This window comes from Muntiacus reevesi, chromosome 15, assembly GCF_963930625.1.
Source record: "Muntiacus reevesi chromosome 15, mMunRee1.1, whole genome shotgun sequence".
NCBI lineage: Eukaryota > Metazoa > Chordata > Mammalia > Artiodactyla > Cervidae > Muntiacus > Muntiacus reevesi.
Genome location: NC_089263.1, coordinates 29,762,812 through 29,782,319, shown reverse-complemented (window position 1 = coordinate 29,782,319; position 19,508 = coordinate 29,762,812). Strand labels below are relative to the sequence as shown.

At 44.1% G+C, this 19,508-nt stretch overlaps 1 protein-coding gene across 2 annotated transcripts in view; it reads left to right on the top strand.

The window, feature by feature from the left end:
- SCAPER (S-phase cyclin A associated protein in the ER) overlaps positions 1–19,508 on the top strand; it is a 398,005-nt gene that overhangs the window by 362,091 nt on the left and 16,406 nt on the right. For both annotated transcript variants that reach the window (XM_065906683.1, XM_065906682.1), the window contains exons 28-29: positions 1,019–1,256; positions 7,186–7,335. In XM_065906683.1, the coding sequence (XP_065762755.1) occupies positions 1,019–1,256; positions 7,186–7,335 (388 nt within the window). The remainder of the gene's footprint in view (positions 1–1,018; positions 1,257–7,185; positions 7,336–19,508) is intronic.

The window sequence follows — 19,508 nt, the reverse complement described above, 5'->3', positions numbered from 1 at the left end:
AGAAATAGAATGTACCCCTTACCTTGGACCTATTCACCCTTGAGCCAGAGTGAATAGGAAGGGGGCCCCACCTGAAGCATGTTGGCTGTGAGAAGGGGAGAGAAACCTGGATGTAGTTTCTAGGGGGGAAAAAAGGGGTGAGTGAATGCTTGCCAGACGCACTTACTTATTAAACTGTAGGCTCGTGGTCACTAGATACTTCACGTATACCTGAGTTCAAGAGTGAGATAAATTTAACAAACCCTCACCAATGCAATGGACATGAACTTAGGCAAACTCCAGGAGGTGGTGAGGGACAGGGAGGCCTGGCGTGCTGCAGTCCGTGGGATCACGAAGAGTCAGGCACGACTTGATGACTGAACAACACTTCCCATTGACTTTAGGAACTGTTTGCCACTACCATTGCTTCTTGCTTATCCATAGCATTGCCTGCCATTGTTGCTAAGCCGACTCCAAGGTGGTTTGTATAAAGCTAATCCAGCACCAGCAACCTGTCCTTCCAGTGCTCCTCCATGACAGAACTATGCCTTCAAAAGCAGTTGAAGTGTCTGCCTGTCACAGTATACCAGCACACTGCTGGGTTTTTGAGGCCTCATGCTTTCCTGATAACTGCTTCCCCTGAGAAAACCCCCTTGTGTAAAAGCAAGCCATGGTGTTCCTGACTTCCGAGTCTCAGCAACTTTCGCGGACTCTGTCCAGTTCCTGCAGACCTGGAGTCTAAACACAGTGGGGCTGCCCAGACTGCAAAGGGCCCAGGGGCAGTAGCAGCCTCAGTGGCCGCAGAGCACTCCTTTGCCACTGGCGCAGCGGCCTGGCCTTCTCGCTGGAGAAAAGGGCAGGCCACAGAGCACCGGGGTGGGGGAGGGCTGACTTTATTCCTTGAGGTTTCTTGTTACCTCCCTACACAACTCACATGGTTTGCTTTTAACGGTCTGCTTGTCTTGTTCCATTTGACCTGTAAAAATGCTAACATCCTTTAAGTAGATTTCTCTTAAAGAGTTGAATGTTTCTTTGTCAGGTCTTACAGCATATTTGATGATAATCGCCAGGATCCCACAGGGCTGACAGCTGCTCTTCAGGCCACAGACCTGGCTGGAGTTCTGCACATGCTCTATTGCGTCCTCTTCCACGGCACGATCTCGGACCCCAGCACTGCCAGTCCCAAGGAGAGTTATGCTCAGAACACAGTCCAAGTGGCCATCCAGAGTTTGCGTTTCTTCAACAGCTTCGCAGCTCTTAATCTGCCTGCTTTCCAGGTACCAGGAGTTGGTTAACCAACCAGGAGTTAATAATTTTATGTAGATATGATGAGAGGTTCTTCTCCTGGATTGGAGTGTCAGGAATAAGCTACAATAACGGGCATTACAGTACATGCTATTTATTAAGCTACTGTATTCTAGGAAATGTATTAAGTGCTCTGCATATGCTTTCTTATTTATTCTCATGACTACCCTCCAAAATGTTATTATACCCATTTTACAGATGGGAAAGCTGGCAGTTAAGTAAATTCCCAGGGTTACACATAGCTGAGCCAGGACTGGTACCCATGGTTATATGAACCCCAGCCTGTGCCACTCTGCTACTTACAAATCTTCTGTCTTGATTTCTTTAGAAAAACTGTTATCATCCTATGAATATTTAAATATTAAGGAAAGTAATGGTTTCTTATATAAACAGAACCAAAATTAGATAAATTGTTTTGATTGGTGACTTTCTATGGATGATTTAACTGACTGGTGTCCAATGTAAAGTACGTGTGTAGTTAAATGTGCAAACCCCTATAAATTAAGTTTTTATAGCTAAAGAAAGAAAAATTGCTTTGTGCTAAAACACCAGACTGTCAGCTTAGAAACAAATTTTTTTTCATGTAGGAAATTTAATTTTCAAAAACACTGAACCTTTGGAACAGAGCAAGCCCCAAGGAGTAGACTTTCTCTTTCAGTTTATTAACTGTCAAGTGATTTCATTAAAAAAGGAACAAGCTTGGCAGATGATGAACCCATAATTTAGATGAATTGCTTTGCTTAAAGGGAAAAAGGTTACAGAGATACAAATGTATGAAAAGTGTGGTCTTTGGCCTTCACAAAATGGAAGAAACACTTCTATTTTGTAGCTAGTGACAAATGTGTAATTCTTGTTCTCTTGACAGCTGGAAATTATGAGTCAGTTGTACCACTGGATTATGGTTCAACTTTGTAGAGTTAGTTTATCCCTCCTAAGAACAGAAGTCTCTTCCTTGGGGTTAATGCTTTTCAGTTTTCAAAGCACTTGAACCAGCCTGAGGTGGTAACTACACAATATGTAAAGTTCCCAGAGGTTACAGCTGCACCTTTAACGAGAGAAAATGCCAGTGGCTCTGGCCTCTGGGTTGTACATAACATTTGTGTTCAATGAAGACTCAACCCCACTATGTTGTATCTGGAAACAGCTTGGAAATCAAGATATGCTCATTTTATGTCCTCAGAATATGGAGACCAGCAGGCTACCCATCAGCTAGATCCAACTAGAGTGATTTCTTTTGTTACCAGGGACTGTGAAAAGCAAGTAACAAATAAAAAGGATTCCTCAGTTTCTGGTTTTATGGGTCTTCTGACCAGGGTCTATACTGCTGCAGGGGGCTCCACTTCACGCACGAGCATTTCCATTAAGTGGGCCATTCGGTCAGTCACTCTGCCTGTCAGGGAGCCCCAGGCCCCTGCCCCACCGCACACCTCCAGGAGCTCACAGCCTGTGCAGCCTCACTCAGGAGAACCACCCAACTCCTTCCAGCTCCGCTCCCTCGGGGCCTTTAGGCACAATGGCCAATAATGTGAGAAAAGTTAAAAAAGCTCTTCATGCCAAACTAAGATTTCTCCTCTCCAGCTCTTTGCCTCATCAAGCCCAAAATACACCCCCTACTTGAACCACGTTTGCTTCAACCACAGGAAAGATACCAAGGTAACTCAGGAGTGTTCCAGCCATTCTTAGAGTGAAATGCCCGCCTCCTGAGTGGAATGTCTTTTCTTGACTGGTTCCCAACAGTTCTTTTGCTTCTTTCTCCTCTGTCCTTCCTGTTACTCCATATTTCTCTTAATTCTCCCCTGCTCTATCTTCTTTTCTTGATCTCTTTCCTGACTCCCCTGTCTTCTTTTATTTTAGTCAATTTTGCCATCACTATTTCTCATTCTCTCCCCAGACACTGTTTCCAGGTTCCCTTTTCCCCTTAACGCTGGGCCAGGAAAGCCTGCAGGGGCCTTTCCTCTTGGCTGCCATCCTTTTGTTGCTCAGAGTCCAGCACGTGTTTTTCTCTTACTCTCATACGTCAGGATGTGCAGGGACCCAGATGCCTGGAATTGCTAGCCTAAGGGCCTTTAATACATCTACCAGTGATTACCTTATTGCACCAGTTACTTTTATCCATTTGAAAAACAAACTTAGTGGGGTAAACAGCAACCATTTTATCATGATCTTAGCTTCTGTGGGTCCACAATTCCAGCTGGGCTTTTAACAGTGGGAGTGGCTTATCACTACTCCACAATGTAGGGCTTCTGCTGAGGGGCTCAAATCCTGGGGTGGAGAGTGTGGAGAGGAGGCGCAGGTTGACTCAGATAGCTGGGAACTGAAATTAGCTGGAGGCTCCTTCATGCTCATATTTTATGCCCAGGAATCCTCCAAGACCAGCTTCACCAGGACTACTGGCCATAGACTCTACATATGGCTTCTCTTTGTGACTTGGGCTTCTCAGAACATCATCGTGTCTGTGTTCTCAGTAGGAGTGTTCTGAGAGGAAACTTCTGGAAAACATGTGCTCCCCAAGGATCAGACAGAAGCTGTATGACTTTTTATGACCTGGCCTCTGAAGTGGTATGGTTATATATCAGACATACTCTATTGGTTACAGCTTTCCAGATTCAAGAGAAGACATAGGTCCCTTCTCTCAAAGGGAGGGCTGGCAAAGATTTATAGTTGTTTGCTTAACCAACCACTGTAGTCTGTTCAGCATGCTAAAGCAAAACGTCTTTCCACACAGACATTATTGATGTAAATAGACATCTGATCAAGCGTGCAGTGCTCAAGTAAATGTGATACAAATATACAATATTTGCATTGTAAAGCGATGGGTGAGTTTGGAAGAAAAGTATTTTTATGATAGATATGGTCAGAGAAGCTCATATTCTAGTTCATTAAAACAACTTATTGTCAAAAGTGAGATTTTAGGAACTATGTTTATAATAAGCACAGGATCGCTTCTCAGCCTTTTGGCTAAGATCAAGTATAACAAACACAGAAAAAGAGATTTTAGATACAATATGGGTCTGACCTCAGAAAAAAATCTGGGAGACAATTTATGAACTGCCCGGAAGGATCAAAGGAACTGAAGAAAACTGAAATGAAATCAGTGGTCTGACCGTCTGAAAAGTTAGACAACGTGAGACGTGTCAACAGATTGAGTCCCAGTGCGTCACAACAGTGCATCTCTGTAGAGCTGTTACAGAGAAACATCCTCATCAAGACCTCTGGGTCTGGAGTCAGACTGACCTGACCTTGAGCCATCATGCTACCAAGTTGTGTGACCTTAGACAAGTCATATGAGTCCTTAAAATTCAGTTTCTTATTTTTAAAATAGAGATTAAAAACACTTATCCCACAAGCCTAAGGATTAAATGAGACTACATAAAAGCACCATGCTAACTAGCTTGCTCCTTGGAAGGAAAGCTGTGACAAACCTAGACAGCATATTAATAAGCAGAGACATCACTTTGCTGACAAAGGTTTGTATAGTCAAAGCTATGGTTTTTTCAGTAGCCATGTACGGATGTGAATTGTTGTTCAATTGCTCAGTTGTGGCCGACTCTGCAACCCCATGGACTACAGCACGCCAGGCTTCCCTGTCCTTCACCAAAACCTTCAGAGTTTGCTCAAATTCATGTCCACTAAGTCGGTGATGCCATCCAAACATCTTGTCCTCTGTCATCCCCTTCTCCTCCCGTCTTCAGTCTTTCCCAGCATCAGGGTCTTTTCCAATGAGTCAGTTCTTCGCATCAGGTGGCCCAAGTACTGGAGCTTCAGCTTCGGCATCAGTCCTTCCAATGAATATTTAGGGTTGATTTCTTTTATGATTGACTGATTTAATCTCCTTGGAGTCCAAAGGACTCTCAAGAGTCTTCTCCAACACCACAGTTCGAAAGCATCAATTCTTTGGTGCTCAGCCTTCATCATGGTCCAGTTCTCACATTACTATGCTGACAAAGGTCTGTGTAGACAAAGCTGTGGTTTTGCCAGTAGTCCTTTATGGATGTGAGAGCTGAACCATAAAAAAGACTGAGTGGGAAAGATTGAAGGCAAGAGAAGAAGGAGGTGGCAGAGGATGAGATGGTTAGATAGCATCACCGACTTAATGGACATGAATTTGAGCAAACTCCAGGAGATAGTAAAGGACAGAGGAGCCTGGTGTCCTGCAACCCATGGGGTTGCAAAGAGTCAGACACAGCCTAACAACCGAACAACAGCAACAAAGCTAGCACATGGTAGGCCCTGTAGACCGACTCAGACTCCAAAGGGGTGAAGAATTTACCCAAACCATCTTGCAGGTGTTTAATCAGAAGGTTAAATTTTGAGTGCCGCATTCCCACTCTTCCTGTACCTTTCTTCAGAGCCATAAACCTATGTAATTGTTTTGTGTGACAACGTGTTGCATAGCAGTAACAAAAGGTTATCCATTAGAATATTTTCTTAACTGGTTCCATTTCATTGTATACTAATAAGGCTGTCAAAATATTTTTCTCCCTTCAGCAAAGACTTTTATTTCACTCTGAATTCATATTGGCACAGATGGCCTTGAGATCCCAGATATTGTATATTGCATACCCTTTGACAGTTTTTACAATTGAAGGTGGTCTCAAGAAACAAATCAATGTACTGACTTGGCAATTAATTCTGGCTAAAAAGGAAATATGGTTTCCTTGAAAAATTGGTTTAATTTTTATATTCAAACTTGCATGCCCCTTGACCTGCTCTTATCAGTAAAGGTTAAACAGAGGGCAGTGGGTCACAGCAAGCTGGACACAACTAATTAAATAAGGGCTGAGCTGAGAAGGTGTCACTCCTTGATTTAAAAGAGCACAGCCCTCCCGAAGTCTCTTTGGGGCTTGAAAAACATCTTGTCTCAGTGCAATGAAACTGAGGCAGAAGGCACTCTTAAAATTTAGCAGTAATTTTGTTTCAACAGTATTAATTAAAAAGACTGTGTTTCACAACAGGGTTAGGCAGAGTGAATTCATTGAAAGTTCCAAGCTGCAACATATCTGACCTGGTTCAAGCCAGCCAAGACCTCCAATCGAGAGATGAGTTTAAGACACTGCCGTATCCCGCAGGCCCGCAGTGGCGCTTCATTCCAGTGTGGGCTGCGAGTGTATTCTGTGGGCTTCGCCTCTCCCCTTTGCCCTCCTGTCGTTCTGTCTGTTTGACATGTTTATTAAATAGAAGCTTCAGGCTGCACAGACAGACTCGGGCTCTCCTCCCGCGGCGCCCACCACCGGCAGCCGCTTGCCTGTCTTGAGAAAGGATCCCAGAAGCCTCGTAACTGAGGGGGCTGCATTTTGTTTGTTTTTTCGGGGGGAGGTGTTTGTTGGGGATTTTTTACATTCTTTTGGGAGCTGTGGGAGCTGTTTGAACAATAACTAGTTGTTATTTATATATATTTTGTTTTTGAACTTAAGTAAATAATTAGAATTGTATTTTAATCTCTGCATATGAGGAAATATTTTCTCCTTAAAAAAAAAAAAAGTATTGGAAGTTAGCTAAATGGTAGATTTGCAGGTGAATTTTAATATCTTTACATTTTTCCAAGTTTTCTACAGTGAGACTATTGGTGCAATGAGAAAAAAATACCTCATTAAAAATGGGATAAATACTCATGCTTTAGGTGAACAACATCTTGATCCACATAGTTACAGGCATCTGGTCTGCTATGCTCTATTTTCTTTTTTTTTTTTGGGGGGGGGGTGGCGGTTAAGTGTTGCATTTGTTACAGTCACTTATTAGAACAAGAATCCTTGAACTGAGCTGTTAAGCATTGTGTTTTCGAAATTTCCTATGCTTTCCTGGCAGCGTGGCACAGAGTGCACCGGCCCCAGGCTAGCTTTGTGATTTGCAGCCCTGGCTCTCCCTGGCTGGGGAGTGCTAACTGCTCCTTGTCTTTGTCAGTCTATCGTAGGGGCAGAGGGCTTGTCCCTCGCGTTCCGGCACATCGCCAGCTCCCTGCTGGGCCACTGCAGCCACGTCTCCTGTGAGAGCCTCCTTCATGAGGTCATCGTCTGTGTGGGCTACTTCACTGTCAACCACCCAGATAACCAGGTAAGGGGCCCAGGAACGTTCCTCAGACTGCCTCCCCAGCCCTGAGAGTGTGAGGTATTGGAGTGAGAAAAGGCAGGCGAGCCTGCTGGAACCCATCTGTTCTGTGTGAGGCCCTTGAGGCAGGCTCCAGGGATATGTCTCTGGTTTCTCCTCTCTAGAAAGACGTGATCAGCCCTAGATCAGCACGAGGACCTCCTCTTAGAGCTAGAAAAATAAAATATTTTTCATCAAATATTCTTGTTAAGCTACATAGAAGTGTCTCTTCCCTTACCGTGTAGATTCTGATGCTTTATTCATTTTGTTTGTTTGCTTGTTTGGATGAAATAGATAACACTTTCAACTTGCATCACTTTGCAAATAGCATCAGAGTCCATTGCTTTATGAAACTGCCCTTGGTCTTTGGCTTCTGCCGAGGTGCTTAAGAGGGTGCCAGATGGTGTTGGAGGGGAGCCTGAGAAGGCAGGGCTTGGGCCTTACCCCCTTGAATCACCCAGAATACTTTTGCATTTAACTGGGTTTTTTTTTGGTTTCTGAGCGAGATTTCACTTGTAAATAGGGTTCTGTTACTTTAAAATGTTGGGAAATCTGTTTTACAGATTTTATTTTTAAAATAACAATAATAAAATATTTCTCCTTATTTTAAAAAACAGAGTTATGGCATAACATATCAGATTGTAATTCCTGACAACCTAATTTATCTAAAGCCTCCTACTCAGCAACTCTAATTGTGTGGATTATATCTGAGAAAAAGGCCACCAAACAACCCTCGCTCCAAGTTTCCTAATTTTTTATTTTAGGCAACTCTGTAATAAATGTGCTTACTAGGTTTATTAGCCTGCAGTAATCTAGACCAGGAGAAGGCAATGGCAGCCCACTCCAGTACTCTTGCCTGGAAAATCCCATGGATGGAGAAACCTGGTAGGCTGCAGTCCATGGGGTCACTAGGAGTTGGACACGACTGAGCGACTTCACTTTCACTTTTCACTTTCATGCACTGGAGGAGGAAATGGCAACCCACTCCAGTACCCTTGCCTGGAGAATTCTGGGGACGGGGCAGCCTGGTGGGCTGCCATCTATGGGGTCGCACAGTCGGACACAACTGAAGCGACTTAGCAGCAGCAGCAGCAATAATCTAGACCAGGGCAGGAGAAGGACAGGAGATAGTTGTAGTGCCAGAGCCAAATACAAGGTGAGAACCTACACTCTAAGAGCTGATGAAACTGCCCATCTGATAAGGAGAAAGAAGATAGAAGAAACAAGACAAGCCCAAGAACTTAGCAGGTGTAGGTATTGGGGTTCACAGGGACACTAACCCCAGTATTTTATTTCCCCAGATGATTGTTGATGCCCCCAGTGCTGACCCTGAGTGAGCATGGAGGCAAAATGCATGTTGTCTACCCTCCCTCTAAGAAGGTTAAAGAATATGCAGTCCATCCCAGAAAGATTTCCATGATTAAAATGCAGGAGATGCGGACCCTTGCCAGAATAAGTGTCATACATAGAAAAATTCTCTTTCACAGACCTCGTTGCCCGGGGGGCAGACCTTTCTCCTCTCCCACCATGGGAGCACTCACACAGCACTCTCCCCAGCCAGCACCTCCGGATAGATGCTCTGTCCTTTCTGGACCAGGCCCCACAGGGTCACGAGTCTCTCACAAGCTACTCAAGGAGGAACATCTCCTAGGTTATCTTTTCTTCATGTGTATCCATTTGACCTACTAAACTGCATCTCATTTCCCTTCAAAAGTTTGTCTTTTGGTTACAAAAGTATCCCTTACTCATCATGAAAAAGATAAGCAAGCCTAAAGAAGGAAGCAGAGTCCCAGTCATTCCTGGTCTCCCTGTTGAGACAGCCACTGTTACCATTTTGGCAGGTTCCTTGCAGTCTGTTTTCTGTTAACATTTTGCCAGTTAATATTGTTGAGATATAATTGACATATAGCATTGTATTGGTTTTAAATGTGTAGTGTGAAGACTTGATCATGGTTATGTTGCAAAATGATTAGCACAATAAATTTAGTTAACAGTCATTACCTCACATAGTTAAATTTCTTTTTATTGTGATGAGAACATTTAGATGTACTCTCTGCGACTTTCAGATATGGAATACAGTATTGTTAACTTTAGTCACATGCTGTATATTACATCCCCAGAACTTATTTATCCTATAACTGGAAGTTTGTACCTTTTGACACCTTCACTCATTTCACCCACATTCTGTCCCTCCATAAACATTTTTACCTAGCTGAGCTCATATTGTATATACGGTCTATACTGCTTTATACACTTAACTTTATATCAGAACCCTTCTTTGTGAGTATCACTTTTAATGGCTACATGACTTTACCTTATGTAAGTCATTCACTATTTATCATGACACTATCTCCTGCCCTTGTAAAGAGGTGAGTAATTTGTGTGTGTGATGATATGTTACTGTACAGTTCTACAGCAGAAGGTTTAGTTCCTTCAGCACACTCATGTTTAGGGATGGTTTGAAACTCTTTGCTTAAATCAACTGTGTTGTGATGAATTTACTGAACTGTGTGGGGTTTCAGAGAATCTTTCTGCTGCTTCTCCCCTGCAGGTAAAACACATGCTCTAAGTGTCTCTGGGCTCATCAGAGTCAATGAGAAATGGGGACGGGGGAACTGGTGTTTGGAAATGGCATGTTAAAACTGACATGGACCTGATGGCAAAGTAATGCCTGGGCATGTTGGAACAAGAAAAAAGCAGATTCAGTGGGCAGAGAGAGCAGCAAGCAATGCAAGGAGACAGAGACCCTATGGCTTCTCAGTCAGGGAAGAAGATGCTGTGGGGTTTAGAGATAATTGTGGAGAGGTAAGTTCACTATGAGTAAAAAGTTAGAAAAGTTAAAAAAAAAAAAAAAGGCCAGACCTCCTTTCTCAACACCTTGCCTCCCAGAAATCCTACCTGGACATCCACTTCTGATTTGATGGAAGGTCAGAGAAGTCAGTTCAGTCCTGATGCAATTGCTGAAACAGTAAAGTATCTGCATACGATGCAGGAGATCTGGGTTCAATTCCTGAGTTGGGAAGATCCCCTGGAGAAGGGAATGGCAACCCACTCCAGTACTTTTGCCTGGAGAATCCCATGGACAGAAAAGCCTGGCGGTCTACAGTCCATGAGGTCGCAGAGAGTCAGACACAACTGAGAGACTAACACTTGGTGTCAACTAGAGAAGAAATCAGAAATTGCTAGAAATGATAGTAATTGTCAACCACTGAGACACTGAACCTTAAGGAGATGCTGTTTCTAAGCATAACCTATTATAGTCATAGAATTCTTTATTTGTTGCTCAGTCGTGTCTGACTCTTTGCAACCCCATGGACTGCAGCACACCAGGCTTCCCTGTCCTTCATCATCTCCTGTAGCTTGCTCAGACTCATGTCCATTGAGTTGGTGATGCCATCCAAGAATTCTCTATACTACCCTCATATCTGTTGTCTCTTGGACCTTCCTCATTAGCATTTCACTGAGGCTATAAGCAGAAAATTTATTCCTACCTCACAGACAGGTGAGGTATTAGGATTCAGCGAGGTGAAATAAGCCCCCTGAAATGACATAAAGAATTGGAGAAACTGAGGCTCAGAGAAGGAAAAGGAATTGCCCAGCAAGAATTCACAGAACCCAGTCTCCTAGTGGGCAGTCCTGATGCCCTTTCTGCCTCACTTCTGTTATTATGATAGTGAATTTATTTAACCTCATGCCACTTTCTTTAAATCAGAGAAATTTCAGAGGAGAAATTACAATGCTCAACTGATTTAATGTTTCCGTATCATCAGGCAGAAATCATGTTAATTTGCAGGCCTGTTTGTCCACAGAGGCTCTTTTATTCCTTCCAGGGAAACAGCTTGTGTCTTTATAAGACAGGAGACCCTGAACTCCTGCTGCAACCGAAGGCTGTTTTATTAGGTAAACTGCTTTGCATAAACGATTGACTCTTCTTATTTGCCACCATTTAGTCTATTAACTGGAAGGACTGAGCCCCATGATACCAAGGATGACTTTAGAAGAGAAACCTGGATAATAAAAGCAATGCCCCATCCTTGATAGAACCAGTCATCTGTTTCCTGTAAGGTTGCAGTTTCTAATTAAAAAATTTTTAATCAAAAGCTTCCTTGTATTTTATAGTACTTTCATGACTCTAAGTTCCTTCCCATTTAATTATTATAATGAACGTAATTAGTATGTGCTGTCAGGCCTTCACTTTATTTACATTTTATATTGGATAATTAAATGTGGTCTGATAATTAAATTAACTCAAATGACAGATGATTTGACTGCCTGCATATTACTGTATTGGGAATAAGCATCTTTGCATATTCATTTTAGTTAGTGACTGACTTTTTCACCTGGTAAGACCCCATAGATTCCTGCTATCAGAGCTGGAGTCTCCCATGATAGTTGAAAGGAGGAAGGCTCCCATTGGCCCACCCTCCCCCATCAGCTTCTCTGAAGGGAGTCATGCAGACTCTGTCATCATCTGCTTGTCCATTGATTGGGGGGTGCGGGGTGTGGGGCGGTCAGAACTGGCCAGTCAGCTGGACAGTGAGGCTTGTGAAGCTAGATTCTGCCTAAGCTGTGTGACACGCAGTTTCCAAGTCTCTTGTCACTTGATGACTTAGTAAGAAAATCAAAAGGGAATTGACTAGATGTTCCTAAAATGTTGTGCTCACCTCAGACATTTCCCTGCAAACAAAAACAGGGGCAGTCTCCCGGTTGTATACCGCCTGCTCGTGAGGGACGCAGAGTTGTGTTTTAAGAGTGGCAGTTTCCCAGTACATTTTTGCTTTTAGAACTCTCAGAGGTGCCCTAATTCCTGCGCAAACATTCTTACTTTGCTCCTTGTTTTTCTCAAAGGCAGATGGTCCTAGGTCACACCCATTTGGTAAACTCCTCCAGCCTCATCCAGGTCTAAGAGTAGAGTGTGCTATGGTGGGCTCAGAGGAAACTCCAGCCTTCAAGGCCTTTCTGTTCTTCCAGTGTTGGCAGCTTATTCCTGAGCTGTCACACACACACATTCAGCTTTCTGTATTTTCTTTCCTTGTGTGACAGATACAGTTCCCTTTCACAAAATAATAATGTATCATGTCTAAGGAAGAGCCTAAGAACTTCAACAGTATAACTGTCTTGAAGTTACTCTCAGTATTTACAGCAACAAAGGAAGCTATGGGGTTTGTTCCCAAAAGTAGAATAAATAAACTTCCTAATTAAAAATAACTTCTGCCTAAAGATTTATTTGGAGGCTTCCGGTGAGTGACCTGGCTGGTGTTAGAATGGAGAAATTTGCCAGTTAGTGATTTTGGCCACTTGGAAAAGTCACCAATATCACAAAATCCAAACAAAAGATACCTTTACGCCCCTCATCTCTTTGGTGTCCCCATCTCGCTTTTCCCACTCAAGGGTAGTTTGAAGTACCGCCTGCTCATAGCAAGTACCTTTTTACTCCAAAACCACCTGAGAGGTTTGCAAGGAAATCCCTCCTTGGCTGAGTGGCTGCATTGCTAGGGAATTAACTGGAGTAATGGGCAACCTCCCCAAGGGAACCTCCTCTGAGTCTTCAGGTGGACACTATCACCACTCAAGACTGACACTGACCAGGTATAGCACTGGTCAGCACTCAGATAACTGAGAAAGGAACCTTTTCCCCACCCACTTTGTACAGAATCTTGCCCTGATTCATGGCTCTCTGTACCCTCCACAGATCCCCCTGACTGTGGTTGATGCAGCAGCTGTTAAGGTGGCACCTGATTAGATTCCCATCTTGAGTCAGTCGGCACTTCAGGTTTTGAACTTGATCTCTGATGGCACTAAAAGTCAGATGTCACAGAGGATGAGAGCACAGGCTCTGAAAACAGCCGGCTTTGAAATCACTTATTCTGTTCTTCCCTAGCACTGTGACCTTGGTTTGGTCAAGTTACTAAACTGTGAGCCTCGGTTTCCTCATCTGTGAAATGGAGGGCATAATACCACTACTGCCCGTGTTGCTGAGTGAATTAAATGAGACAACACAGGCCCAGACTCATAGTGCATGCTCAAAAAAGGCAGGCCTTGCTGTCCCAGTGGCCCTCTTATCATCAGCTTTATGGCACTGAATAATACGGCTGAGTCAGCAGTAGGCTGAATTCATAATTCTGGCATGGTGAACTGAAAAAAACATGGTTGTACAGATAACGGTGGCTGAAGCCATGAAATTAAAAGACAGTTACTCCTTGGAAGAAAAGCTCTGACAAACCTAGACAGTGTATTAAAAAGCAGAGACATCACTTTGCTGACAAAGATCCATATAGCCAAAGCTGTGGTTTTTCCAGTAGTCATGTACAGATGTGAGAGTTGGACCATGAAGAAGGCTGAGCACTGAAGAACTGATGCTTTCGAATTGTGCTGGAGAAGACTCTTGAGAATTCCTTGGACAGCAAGGAGATCGAACCAGTCTATCCTAAAGGAAATCAACCCAGAATATTCATTGGAAGGACTGATGCTGAAGCCGAAGCTCCAATACTTTGGCCACATGATGCAAAGAGCCAACTCATTGGGAAAGACCCTGGTGCTGGGAAAGATTGAAGGCAGGAGGAGAAAGGGGTGACAGAGGATGAGATGGTTGGATGGCATCATCTCAATGGACATGAGTTTGAGCAAAACTCCAGGAGATGGTGAAAGACAGGGAAGCCTGGCATGCTGCAGTCCATGAGATCTCAAAGAGTTGACATGACTTAGTAACAGACTGAACAGCAAAAACAAACTATCCTTCCTTCACCAGTCTTCTCAGTTTCTCAGTTTGGGAGAACTCAGGTTCGGAACACTCCAATAACATAACTGTCATGAAATCTAACTTTGAAACTGAAAGCTCACCATAGTTACGTCTCCACTGCACTGTAAAGGCTGGCAGCCCACTAAACTCCTTCAGCAGTGTCTGTGAGGCGAAGAGCATGAAGAGGGACATTGTGAGGGTTGGTTTAGCCACACAGTGACATGAAGTTAATCCTCTGAGATCCATCCCAAGACTGGGCAGAGCGCAGAAAACGCACAAGGGGAAGAAGCCAAACAATGAACCGTCAGCACCCTAGTCCCAGGCACCCAAACCAGGTCCTGTGAACAAGGTCCAAGGCTGAACACTGCCGCCAGCTGAGGGGTGTATGTCCAGTCATCCTTGGCTCACTTGGAAGTCTTCTACTGGTGTGGAAAATGAGGCCAGAAAGAATATTCTATCAAAGTTTAACTAATGACCAATCATAAAACTAACTTTTTCTGAGCCTGCCTTCGTGTTCAGACTTAAAGGGTACCTTTTTAAATCACTGAGATAGACTGTAAAGACTTCTGTAATCACAGAGAAAACACCTCTTCTGACGTAGGAGATCTTAGTAAAAGCCCGACATCATAGAACAAACACTGGGACAGCAGTCAGAAGGTAAGGTCTTCTCACAACTATGCGGCTCTGTGACCCTGGGCAAGTCGCTGCCCTTCTCTGGGCTTCACTTTCCTGTCTGTCAAAAGAATTAGGCTGGGTGCTCCCAAGGACCCTTCCAGCTCTGACAGAAGACAAATGTATAGAAAGATGAAGTGAGAAGTCATGTCCAGGTCAGTATAGGTGCTTGAATTTAATAGTTTTCATTTCTAAATGTAGTCATCACAAATGTTCTAGCAGCCACGCTGGTCTCCTTACTGTTCTGCAAAAACACCTCTCAAAACTTTGTTCTTACTGCTTTCTCCCTGGGAATCTTTTCCCCCAGAAATCAGCATGGTCTGGGGAGTGGCGGGGGCGGGGTGGGGGGTGATTTTCAAAGGCTTTTTTCTTAGTTGTCATGTTATCAGAGTGGCCTTTCCTGACATAGTATCTGAAATCAGCCCCATGGTTCCTGTTTTCACCTTTACCTAGCTGTATTTTTATTCATATACTTATTGCCCACCCCAACACTTATTTTGTCTGTCTCCCCTCTCCCACCCCATGCTACTAAAGTGTTAGTATGTCAAGAACAGAGTCTTTGTCTGCAGTGCCTACAGGAGTGTCTGGCACATAGTAATTACTTAATATTTGTTAAATGAATTATTGGATATTGAGATAATGTATCTCTTCTAGACATTATACTGTAGAGAAGGTTAAAATGGCCCCAGATTTTAAAGAATACAGCACTTCTGCTTTAGTGACCAAACCTCCTAAACTGACTTTTAGCTAAAAATTTAAGAGCCATTTCTTTGGCATGGTAAGTTAGTTACATTTGAATTTATGCTAAGAGAAACATCTTAGTTTTGTTTTTGCTGGAGCGAGTAGTTCTGAGATCTGAAGGAAACCACTGTGTTTAAGGTTTGGCATATCCTGTGTTTGAGGAAACAGCAGTGTGTGAGAGAAAGCTTTGGAGGCAGACTGAAGTCCATGTCCTAGCCCCACCTCTCACTTGAGTGATAAACTTGGGCAGGTTATCCTGAGTGTTGTTTCCCCTAAGCTATAACATAGAGACAGGAAATTGTTGTAATGATTAAATGTCATCCTCAAAACTTCCCTGATGGTCCAGTGGCCAAGACTCCACGCTCCCAATGCAGGGACCTCAAGTTCAATCCATGGTCTAGGGACTAGATCCCACATGCTGCAACTAAGAGTTGGCATACCACAACTGAAGAGGCCATGAAGATCCCACATGCCGCACGCTGCAACTAAGACCCAGCACAGCCAAATAAATTATTTTTTAAATGTCGTCTTTATTACACAGACCCCAGGTTTGCTTGACTCTCAGCTATGAGAGGGGATGTCTTTCAGATATTTGCTTGTCAAGTTGGTGGCGTATGTCACAGAAAGTCTTTTGGATATGTGTGTTCCACTCTGAAACCGTACACTGTAGGAAAATCTGTACTTAAAGACCCCCAAATCACCATGTCATTCATTGTAATAGCAAGTTTCGGGGGGAGAGGGGGTTAAAATATTTTTCTTAAGTTTCTTCATGTGTATATAGTTCCTTTGGGATCGTGCACCTTGGGTCTGCATATCTCGTCAAAGAACCCAGTGTGTAGGAGTTCTGTCATGGTAGCCGTGAGCTGGCCTCTGCTTTAAGGCACTGGCAGTGTGTGTTTCTAGCATGATGAGAGGATTGTGGGCTCTGGAGCCAGGTGCCCTGTGTTCTGGTCACAGCTACCCCCCTTACCAGCTCTGTGATCCTGGTCAAAACCCTTAGCTTCCTGGTGCCAGTTTCTTTAAATCAAGATAACACTGATAGCACCTCAGAGGGTTGTTGTGCAGATTAAATTAGGTCATGAGCATAGTGTAAAATTAGTACCTTCCCTGGGCCTGAACAAAAGTTAATTGTGATGTGACTGAAATGTCTGCCTTCCACCTCCCTGCTCTTAATGGGAAGATCCTTGGAGTGTCCACTCGGTCAGCTCTGACGCTTGATACCACCTTAAATAGGCCATCTCTGCTGTCAGAGCCTGTGTCCCCGTCTGTTGAGAAAGCTGAAGAGAACTCTGTGTGTCTTCGTGGACCCAGAGGATGTAGGAGCCTGAGGAGGACCTCCTGTAGGGCTCTCAGCTGCCACTCGACGCGCTGCCCCAGCACAGCTGCCAAGGGAGGTCTGGGCGGGCCAGTGTGGCCCTGTCCAGCTGCCAGCTCCCCGCCCCAAGGGGCATGCGTGGTTCAGCCAGACATACCTGACAGGTAATAAACATAGGCTTGTCTGAAAGGCAGTGGAGGAGAATCTCTGCTCACCATTTGGGGCTGCAGAAATAAGAGGAAGGGAGACCTCACACCCAAATAACTCTCTTCTATATGGGCAACTGCTAAACTGAAAACACACCACAGAAATAACTCAGAGGTGCCCTGAGATGGTGTTAGGAAAAGAAACTGGAAAATGCCTCACATGAATCAATGTGAGCATTTAATGGACCTTAATTGGAACCTTATCCTACTGTACTTAGAACAGAGAGATGAAAGCAAAAGAAATCTGAGAGACCATTTATTTCACTTGAGAAAGCAGTAAACTAAAACTACAAAAAGATTTGACTACTATTATATTTTTTATGATTAAATAAAATTGTCATAGACTGGTGCTGGCGAGCCCATAAGTGCTCTGTGGAATGCATCCATGCTCTTTGGCTGCTGCTGGGATGTGATCAGAAAATCTATCAGGCTGTGCTCTGCATTTATTAACTCTGCTATTCTCACACCACCCAAAGGCTCTGTAGTGAGCAAGGCTTGACCCAAGTTCAAAATCAGTATAGTTGAGAATATGAGGAGAGCGTATTTTGTGTGAAGACTTTTCATTCATTCTTAAGAAAAAAATATATCCTAAGCTATTTTCACCATATTTAAATGTAGTGTCTGTGCAAGTATAATCACCAAAAGGTGCTCATGTGTGTGAAACCTTGTAACACAGGCTTATATTATTTCTGCAAGTTCACAGGCCTTCAGAGATCATCTAGTCCAGCTCTCCTCATTGCCAGACAAGAGAAGGACTTGCTCAAGTCCCTAGAGCCAGACCTCCTGACACAAGATCTAGGACTTTTTGTGACCAGTCTTCTCCCTCCTCTCCCCACCCCCTACCTTGTGGTAGGTGCAACATAGATACTTCAAGTAAAAAAAAAAAAAAATCCAAAATAAAGAGGTCCCTCAAATGTATGACAGTATGGTGGGTCTGTATCATTTCCAAGGTCTGTGCTCTTTAGACAAAGTTTTTTCTCAAACATAAATTAAAATGAAAAGAGCACTTATGGGTATAGTCCTTGACAAATTATAGAATCCATGACTTTTAGGCTTAGCCAAGTGTTTAAGAGAATCTAGGCCAACCTTCTTGTGCTGCAAGATGTGTTTGAAGGGAATTTAGAACATGCTTCATTTAAAAGGTAACTCTTCTCACAAAATAGACAACATGAAAGAAGGAAAAAGAAGTTCTAACATGGAACAGAGGCTAGAGGTGACTTGTTCTTGGGGAAATGCCAGTATCATGAGCTTTGTGTCCATATGAGCATTCATCATTCTTTCCTTCTCTCAGTGACCAGCTTTTACTAAATGCCCACTCCATCTCAAACCAAGTGCTGGAGGATGCAGAAATGAATAGAGCCCCGATCTTGTCCTTGTGGAACCCAGAGCCTAGGGGCAGTGCTATTGGTGCTGAGGCTCATTCCTTCCTTCTACAGACATTTAACAACTGCCTGTGATGGTCCAGCGACTGTTCTAGCCACCCAGGAGACCAAGAGAAACAAAACAGACTAAGTCCCTGCTCTCTGGTTGCTGATACTCTGGGAGGAAAGGGAGAGACGATCAATAAGCAAAGCTGGATGGGTGCCTGAGCTTCATTTAGAAATACTTCACAGTGGGGGTGGTGCTTAAGCTGCTCTCTGGAGGTGGAATAGATACTTACCAGGTAGCAAGGTTGGAAAGACATTCTGGGCCTAGGAAAGACCGTGAGCAAAGGTGTGTGTGCACGCTTAGTCACTCAATCGTGTCCAAGCCTTTGTGAACCCATGGACTATAGCCCGCCAGACTCCTCTCTCCACGGGTTTCTCCAGGCAAGAATACTGGAGTGGGTAGCCATTCCCTTCTCCAGGGGATCTTACTAAGATGTAAAATGGCCTGGCAGTTTTAGGGAACGGCAAGCTGTTCCTTCTGTCTGTAGGTTAGGAGGTAGTGGAGAGAAGACAAGTTAAGGGTGAAGAAGCTGCCCGGGCTGAGACCTACATGCAGTTGGTAGGTCTTAGGGATTTATTCTCTCAGAGATGATGAGGAACCCCTAATGTTACTAGCAGGAGGAGGAGATGTTCAAGCTGTGTCTGAAAGTCCACTCAGGATGTAGAGAATGGGGAGATAGGCCTCAGGACTTCTGCAGTGGAGCCCCAGGATGGGAGCTGGTGTCCCTGGTTATATAGCATTGCTCATCCTCACAGGAGCAGGGTGGTGTCTGAGGGGGGCACCTTCCCAGAAGCCTTCTTTGCACCCCTCTGCCAGCAGTACTCAGCAAGCAGCCTGTCACCCGTAGGAAGCAGGGGGCACACGTCAGGGGCCTTGTCACCCAGGTTCCCTGGAGGGACACTGCAGGACAGCCACCCCGCCCCTCGCTGCATGAGGAAAGCCCTCGTTTCTGTAGGATCACCTGGTTTCCAGAGCCTCTGCAAGGCCCAGCCCCTAGATACTGGCTTTAACCTCTCCTCCTGCCCCTGACTGCTTCCCT